This window comes from Nesoenas mayeri (assembly GCF_963082525.1).
Source record: "Nesoenas mayeri genome assembly, chromosome: 6".
Classification (NCBI taxonomy): domain Eukaryota; kingdom Metazoa; phylum Chordata; class Aves; order Columbiformes; family Columbidae; genus Nesoenas; species Nesoenas mayeri.
This window is the reverse complement of record NC_137545.1, coordinates 17,095,521-17,104,473: the sequence shown is the minus strand read 5'-3', so window position 1 is coordinate 17,104,473 and position 8,953 is coordinate 17,095,521. Positions and strand designations below refer to the sequence as shown.

Sequence of the window (8,953 nt, the reverse complement as noted above, 5' to 3'; positions counted from 1 at the left end):
ATTTGCTCTCCACTCCAAAATCCATGCTGTATCTCCGTGGCTGTTGCTATATGAACTGATGTCTAACTACATGATATACAATGAAAGCTAATTTGAAATCTCCAAAGAGTTTAAGAGGCTTTTTGTATGCCTTGTTCAGAGAGAGAATATGGATAGTTCATATGAGCAGGATGGGACTATGCTGTGCCTGAATGTCATGAGTTAAAAGTCAAAGGGCAAAACGTTGATCTCCCTTAAGGCCAGTGGAAGTTTTGCTGTTAACTTCAACAGACCTAAGATTTCTGCCTTAGTTTTTAGAGGAAGAAACTGCATTGTACTTCTCGAGGCTTCACCAAGACTCTGTATTCTAAGAGCTTTTAAATTATGTTTAATTTACTCTGATTGTGTTTTGTGGGAAACTAAATTGAAAGTGTATTTAAGGGCTCCAGAGAGCTGCTCTGATGAACTCCATGAGGAAACGCTGAACATCTGCTTGATGCTCAGACACAGCTTTAGCAGAACTCCTAATTGTTCAAAAGAAATTATAGAAAATCTACTTGCTTTTATGTTTCAAAACTCATCACTCAAACTTCAAAATTTAGTGTCCTTATATGAAAAAAAAGAAAAAAAAAGTAGAAAATGCAATACAAAATACTTACCACCTAGGCAGAAAATATATAAAAGAGGAAGGGAAAGAAAACCAAGCATTTTTGCAATTTTAGAGTGGTTTTACACAATTCAAAACTGAATTTTGGATTATAACAAATGTGTATCATACCAACATGAAAATGTTTCAACAGTGATTTTGTTGTTTTAATGAGCACCTGGTTTATCAGTTGTATTTCACATGTGAAATGAAATGGACTTGATAGTAAATAGGTTTTTTTAATTTCACTTAACAATTTTTTCCCAAAAGGAAAATGTACAGAAATCGTGTGGAAATCAGTGTGCTGTGTTTGCTCAAATAAAGATAATACTTTGCTGCAAACTTTTAAATATAATAAAATGCATTTAATAGCAATCTTTTGTGTTATCGTCATTATTTATGGACATAACATTCAAAGTACGGAAATTCAGTTATGGATCAAACTGACCATAAAAACAGTAACCCAAAGAACCTTATAAACATGTCAACACCCATCATGTATCACAGATGGCTCATACTAACGTAAAAAAAACCCCAACATATAAAATGTAGTATAATTCTCAACATATGGTTTACTTTGTTGCATTGTTCCTACGTATTATTTGTGTTTAAATCCAGAAAATTATATTATGAAGAGAGTATTGGTTTTGTTTATTAAACTAAAGTACAGGTTAAAGTCACTCTTTTCTGCAATGAACATATACCAACAGTGATTAAAAAATAAACATTTATTTACAAAATATTGATGCATACATATTACACAAGTCAGTTATATCAAAGTGGTTTTTTTAAACAATATCTGTAGCAACCAACTATTTGCATTGGTTTATCATAGTGCAAACGGTAATGTTGCAAAGGCAGGTTATAATGTGGGATTCTGATTTCAGTGTTAGCCTTCTCTGCTGCCTTTTGGTTTACAACGTCTAGAAAACTATTCCCTTTCGCTTAAAAAATAGCTATTTCTTGCGAATGTTGAATAGTGTACCTGAGGATAGGGCAAATTCATTATTATTCTAAATTCTTTCACTTAGATAACTATCTCTCTATTTACTCAGCCTGCTTACGTAGCACCATTGCCATTGATTACTAACATACTAATGAGAAAAAGGAATGGAAACACGCTAAATACACTATGCCATCCCAATGTCAGGATTTGTCCATTTACGTGGAATTTCATCTGATACATTTCACGATTCTGCATTATATATTCAAGTGTTTAAGGATAATTATGGTGGTATTGTGTAGTGGTGTATATGTTAACCAGTATATATTTTTCTGTAAGTACAATATGAAGTGAAGCTGTGAAGAAATGGAGTTAAAAGCCTGCTCCTTCTGTCCACAGATGAGAAGGAGCTTGCTTTTGCTTACCAACGTGTACTGAAACCTGTATATAAATTTGCGTCTGAATGACTGAAAATTGATTCCCTCACAATGTAAGAACTTTGTGTATCTAATCCGGTGATTTTGATTGTAGCTCTTCTTTTTCACTGGCTCAAAGCCAGCCGTTACATAACTCTGTCGTCCTTTAGTTCAGGTTCTGGAGCTGGTGCTGCACTAAATCTGTACGATAGCCTATCACGCAGCATATAGGATGTCGGCAATGCCTAGTGTACGTAGTGTACATAACTTCACAGTTTCAAAGACTGGTGAGGGGGTACAATTTTTTTGTTTTTTCCTCTTTTTTTTTTCTGGTATCTTCCGCAATTTACGAAGTGGTGGATCTCACAACCATCTCATGAGCAGCCACAGCGATCTACAACCATGGCCGGTATCTTGCCGTATATTATTTGTTCTTTCCCGTTGAAGTACAGCATGTTTATGGGGGACATCTTGGTGGGCGTGCAGCAAGGGCCTGCTGAACCCCTGGGGTTTGCTTGGTGTACGAGGTGAGTGTGTGGATATTTTTGTAAAAAAACAAATTCACATTCTCCGGAGCAGTAATTGGCTTTGTATCTTTTAGGTGCGATAATCCAGTCCCATCCAAAAGCTTCAAAATCCACGGTCAGTGGGTAGCGACAACATCGGGATTCCGTTGAGTGCTCGTCACAGTCGAGGCCAAAATCTCTGCGGGACCGTTTTGGTGTGTCTGTGACTCTGACCTCTAAAAATGGGTTCTGTGAGGAGAGGAGAACGAATCAGAAGCATTACTGAGGTAAACCTAAGTTCAGCAAACCCATGAAAATATAGAATGTTTCAGACATAGATGTATTATGTCAAGTCAATACACTCAAATAACATTTGCAAATGTTTTTGAAGTTACACCCTCTGGAGAAATCTGTCCTCCTCTAAATCTCTGTTATATTTGATCTCTGCTTGAGGATTATTCCTCTTTCTCATGCTAAGGATCAGCATTTCCTGAAATCACCATCTTCTCAGTGCTAGCATTTTTTCTGTTAGCTGCTAAAACAATGTTTCAGAAATTTTGAGGGTGCTGGATTTTCCCTTTTGCTGTGGGATCTGTTTGTTTTAAACCCCATACTAAAAGTTACTTTTTTTCCATAGAAGAACTCTTAGAACTTTTGAAGGGTGGGACTGACTGGTGTGAGTCTCCTTTTTTTTGAGTCCTGAAATTCCCTCCATTAAAACCATAACCAGTTCAGGTTCTCTGGATATCAAGGAAGGTTTCTTGTCCAGACCAAGTAGGACAGAATTTGTCCTGTGATTGCTATTTTTCTTGAGTGACTTCAATGGCAGTAGAAATATCTGTTTCACCTACTGGGACAGGTTACTTGGTCTTCACAGCTTTCCCCTTGGCCAGAGGGCTGAATTTGCCCTACTGAATTTGGAGGCACAGCTAATATTTTGACTCCCAATAGAGCCCTGTGGCCAGGAATGTAATTTTGGCAGGGCCCTGAGCCATGTGCCTCTTCCCAAAGGTGTGTTTCCATGGCGACCAACTGAGAATAGAAAGAAATCCTAACCTTTACCATCACGAGTCTGAAAAAGTTCCTGAAGTTTCCTCCCTTCCACATGCTGGTTACAGCCCTGTGTGTCAGTTTGGCTCTGACCGGGCTGTCCCATAAAGGAAAACTGTTCCTTAGTAACTAACAGCCCAGCTGAGTTTGTTAGGTGGGTTTGTCCCCTCCAAGATACCTGCCTCTGTGGCTGCAAGTTGTCCAGCTGCTGGAGATGCTCCTCCCAAAGGTAAATGATACAGGCAGGAGCTTGGTGAGAGGAGCATCCTGGTACCAGGAACTGCCAGAGAGCAGCGAAGAGAAGAGAATTTTCTCTCCTGTTATTAGCTGTGCATCTAACTCTGCCCTGCTGCTGAATTGGTTAGTCGTTACAGATGATGATAACAACCATGGTTATCCACATGTGTGAAAACACAGAGTTGGGTATTTGAGTGGATGGAGGTGGTGAGGACATTCCGTTTCATGATATCCAGCAAGCCTCTTTCACGTATCTTGAGATACACATCTACGCTAGATCTACAATTAAGATATCACAGCATTTTTCCTTTAAGTTCTTTTACCCGCACTATACTGCTGTGAAGTCAAATGTTATATAGCTATGTAAATATGGATGGACTCCATGATCTTAAAGATCTTTCCCAGCCTAAGTGATTCTGTGATAAACAGATTGATCTACGGCATAGAAGTAAAAGTAAAACAACAATGTTGATATTTTGTTCAAAACAAGGGATTTCTTGGTTGTGATTTTTTTTTTTTTCCAGCTGTGATAGGTTCAGGAATTTGTATAGGTTGTAGATAGTGAGTTGCAGAAACAATAACAAGGAAGATGATGTAGTTTGACCAGTACACTTTTGATTTAATTTGTTAATATCTACTTGTGAAAAGAAACCAGATAGTTATTTTATGCTCTTTCTCATAATTATCGCCCTTTTATTGAACCAAGCAGAATTTCTCTATTCAAACATTACTAATAAGTGGAATGGTACACTTTATCACATAGTTTAACGTTATGAAAACATGTTCTCACTTTCACAAACATAGCTAATTCTTGCTGTTGTTAACAGAAAATATAGACATATAGATCACGGAGAAACTCCCTCACTTTCTCAGCAATATCAGATGCAACATTCCTATCAATGAAGGAATCTAACAACTCTTCTTTTAGCTTTATGTAACATAACTGTTTATCAAGGAGTATTTGCTCTCAAATTTGAAAACAACATTGCTTTAATAGTACCATTCATCAGTAAATACCAAAACATTTTCTAGTTAATGCCTCTCAACATCCCTCTGAAGTACTGCAATCTGCCTCAGTTTTTCAAATAGGGAAACAGAGGCACAGGAATGCTATTGATTTTTACATTATCAGGAAGCAAGGAAAGAAAGAATTTGCTATACAGAACTCTTCCATTCCCTAAACAATGCTTCCATTTTATCCTTGAAACGCAACTTAAATGCTTTCCAATAAAGCGCAAGATATTTAAGTGAGATTTTTCTAAATAAACTTACCAATCCATCTTCTCCTGGTCCTGGGAAAGTTACAGCAAGATCTCGTCCATTCTCATCAAAAGCTTTTATTTCGATGCCTAAATTGGATTCAGGCTGTTTGAGCCAATTTTGTAACACTGTCTTCACATCGATACTCTGCCAAATACCAGTGCCTGGGTTCATGTCAAGTTTCAAAGATCGAATTCCCGTATATCTTGTGCCGTCTTTCATGGGTTTAATAAGTCTCAGGATCTGCACAAACACCGTTGTAGGTTTTTGGACTTGCCTCAAGTATATCCACAATTGTGCCTTTACTACTTTGTTATATTGGATTTTAGAGCTAAACTTAAAGAAGCAACATTTTGGTTTTCCCTCCATTTGTACAAGAAAATCAGCTATAAATGAATGGAAAGAACAGATTACTGAAAAGGGAACAAAAAGAAATATGCATATATAAACCAAATTTATTTTTTTCCAGACCATGTAGAAAGTCTTACAATACGTAATAAACAGTATCAGTAACAAAGTGGATCTAACTTAATTAATTTCCTGTGGTTTATGCCCTGCAACAAATTCAATGGATATCAACAAAATCATTATGCTACCATAAGTAATGTAAGTAACATAATGTGACAAGGAACCAATGATTGTTTTTTAAACAGGCTAAAATGAAGTTTGGCTAATCATTTTCTAATTAACTCTAGCTGGTGCCCTGTGCTCCGCAGGCTGAGCCGAGCAGAGGTGTGCTTGGGCTGAAACTTGGAGATGACGGGCAATGATGAGAAATGCGCACTGGGGAGGACCTCTGCGTGCTCGGGGCTCAGACCAGGGCTACTGGTGCTGTGGGCTGACCTGTCCAGTGGCAAAATTGCCTCTTTCCCAGGCAAAAACTGCCTGGGGAGAGGGCACAGCCTGTACCGCCTCACAGGGACTACTGCCACCACCCTTCTGCTGGCCACCTCATGAGGACCTTCTTAAACCTGCACAACAACAGCTTTGCACAAGCTGACTAATATGCGTGTGGTGATCTAGCTCTCTCTAATTTACTAACTAGCCTTAGTGTGCTATATACATCGTACAGAGACAGCCGTGGGCACATGAACACTTTACTTGGTTTTCCACTAAGACGAGAAATTAATCAACAGAGCATTAATCTAAGGATCATTTTGTTTTCATTTGAATGATATTATAGGAAAGTCATGTGCAGTGCGGTGTTCCTCCTTCCTGTAGCCTATGATGCAGCTGTCATACCTAGTCATGGCAATAGTTCTCCATGCCAGGATAAAATGGGCAATACTAATCTTAATACTAATCTTAGATGGTGCAGGGCTTTAACAATCATAAATCTCACCACTTAAGATACCTGTTTCTTTAGTGCATTTAATATGGTTCAAGGGCTTTTTGTAAAAAGCAGGAAATGAACTCAGATCAATGAAGCCCAATGACTTTTCTTCGGTCATTGAAATTATGTAACAGTTTAATTAAAAATAGTTATAAAGCCTTGGACGTAATAGGCTGGAATAAAACTGCTGGCAGAACACAGCCTTGTGATAAGGCTGCAGTAATATATTGCTATTAAGTACACATCTTATTAGTTAGTGTGTTGAAAAATTTTACAGATAAAGTTACTTTTTCATTGATGTGCACATTTTTAGCTGGCTAGAGCGACTGATAATGTTCTAATATGTGTATCGTAATGATATCTGTAACTGCTAACATGCCTTATATGTCCTGTCATCTTTTTCCTGTTTGACATCATATTCATAAGTGTTATTTTAAAAAACAGCTGCCATAGCCAAATACTTTAGCTGATGAAGAACATAAGATACTATAGTATTAGCCATGCAAAAGATACTTGATAGGAGCTATAGCAGATGTTTAGCACTCAGAAGATAACTCAGAATCTGCTCATTCAGTAAATGCCTTCATTCTTCCTTGGCACGACTACTGGAGCTGATTGCTATAGCATGGACATTTTAACATTTAAATCTGTTACACGCATATTTGCTTTAAATATCTAGTTTTAACTCGGAGGTGGGTGGTGCTAGTTTATGGGATCAGCAAAGAAGCAAGAATTTAACTCTATACTTGCACTTACTGTAACATGTTGCAGCTAGGTAGATCTAGTGCTCTAAGCTGTATTTCTGCTGACTTCTCTTGCTCCTAAAAATACTGGCCAGTGAAACCTCCCTCAGAAAAATATAGTTAATTCATTATCTACACTCGTACTTTGTATTAGTGATAGGAAATGCCCCGAGCACTGCAGATAACGAAGTCAACTAAACTGCAGATCTCCCTTTGCTTTCTAAGGCAATGGACAAATCCCAAGTGCTACAGGGCATATGTGTTATAAGGAGCTGAAAACCGAACAGTAAAACAAAGGATCGCAACACAGTCATCTGAACCTGGCTCAAATTCTTTAGAAATAATGCTCTCCTCCTTCCCTCCCTCCCTCCAGCAGCCTCCAGCCTGTTGGGAGACCCGAGGAGGAGTTGCGTGGCTCTACGGCAGGGAGACAACTCTCTCGGAGGAGCAGTGGGAGACGAAAGCAGTGGGGTTACTTACACTCCGTCGGCATTGTGATTATCGTTTCGGTGGTGGCATGATAGTCATCGTCTTCCAAAGAGCCATCGCTACTATCATCTCTCTGGACATCATACTGATCAATCAGTTCCTGTAGCGGAGGAGCTTTGGGTAAAAGTTGTTTAATAAGATCCCTGCTAATGTTAGGAGCTTGTTCCAGGCGCAGTTTGCTGAGGATTTGAATCTTTATGGCTTCTATTCTGGAAGATTTTGTATTCTGTCTCCACGTACAAGCATTGCATAGTCCATCTTTTTCGGAGTTCTCTGTGGGCTGACTCCCGTCATCAAGAGCCAAGGGATGAACTGAAATCAGCATGCACAGGTAAATATAAACATAGATCGCTAGCTTTTGCATGATCTCACATTCACTGCAGCTTTTTTTCCTTTTTCTTTTTTTTTCTTCCTTTTCTTTTTCCCTTCCCCTTCCCCTTTCGGTATTAAATAGATCCGTGAAAGCAAATGCAATCTGAGAGACAGCTTGCCACACTGGTGTACCTTATATATTCCAAGGGGGCTTTTTATACTCCAACTTTGATTAGGCTCATGTCGTCAAACCCGACGATTGGTTGCTGTCCCAACAATGAATCTGGCTGTCAGAGGGCAAAGCCCTGTCGATCACAAGTCACTAGACAGCGTTTAGTTACAGCCAAGGGTGAACTGATTTATCTGACTGCTTCATAGAGGATATGTCTTCGCATACTGAAAGGATATATTTCCAAGCATTGTGGGCAGCAGTACTGAAAGACAGCACTGTCATTCTTAAATATATACTGACTGTGTACTTGCTTTATGAATCAAGATAGACCTCTCCCTAAACTTGCTGGAGGCTTCTACAAGTCTTTTTGACTTGAAAGTTTGTGCTATTTAAAAGAAAATCCCATGGGATTACTGTTAGCAGGCAGGGGAAAAAATTAGAAATGCATGGCAAACAGTACTCACTTCTGTTGTTCAACAACTCAAATATATTGAGCAGTTCGTATTTTAGAAAGCCGTTATGTTTTTTTCTGCTAGGAACTCGCTAAAGCAGTAATGAAGACTTTGTGCATATATGACTCCCAGCAAATGCTTATCTTGTCTGTTTGTCCCTTCAGAATATATCAAAATCCACAGAACAAATCCTTTACTGAATTAACAGTCAGTTATGAAAAATGAGTCTGTCCCCTCTTCATACTGTCACCAGGTCAGCAGAATCCTGGGCATAAAATTAAATATTGAGAGATCTTTAGTAGCAAAGGTATTTTTAAGGAATATCTTTAGCTACTCACACTAATATTATACAGAAATAGTACAGCTTGCTTTTTCCATTATTAGTGAAACCACTAAAAGACTTAAAACATTTAAA

General features: G+C 38.4%; 1 protein-coding gene across 1 annotated transcript; it reads right to left on the bottom strand.

Annotated features, from left to right (window-relative positions):
* Positions 1–2,272: 2,272 nt before the first annotated feature.
* Positions 2,273–8,280, bottom strand: MSTN (myostatin). Its single transcript, XM_080347188.1, has 3 exons — positions 7,594–8,280; positions 5,050–5,423; positions 2,273–2,739 (listed from the first exon to the last, which is right to left on the bottom strand). Exons 1-3 carry the CDS (start codon positions 7,964–7,966, stop codon positions 2,359–2,361), a joined length of 1,128 nt encoding a protein of 375 aa, XP_080203314.1. The 5' UTR covers positions 7,967–8,280; the 3' UTR covers positions 2,273–2,358.
* Between the last annotated feature and the right edge of the window lie 673 nt (positions 8,281–8,953).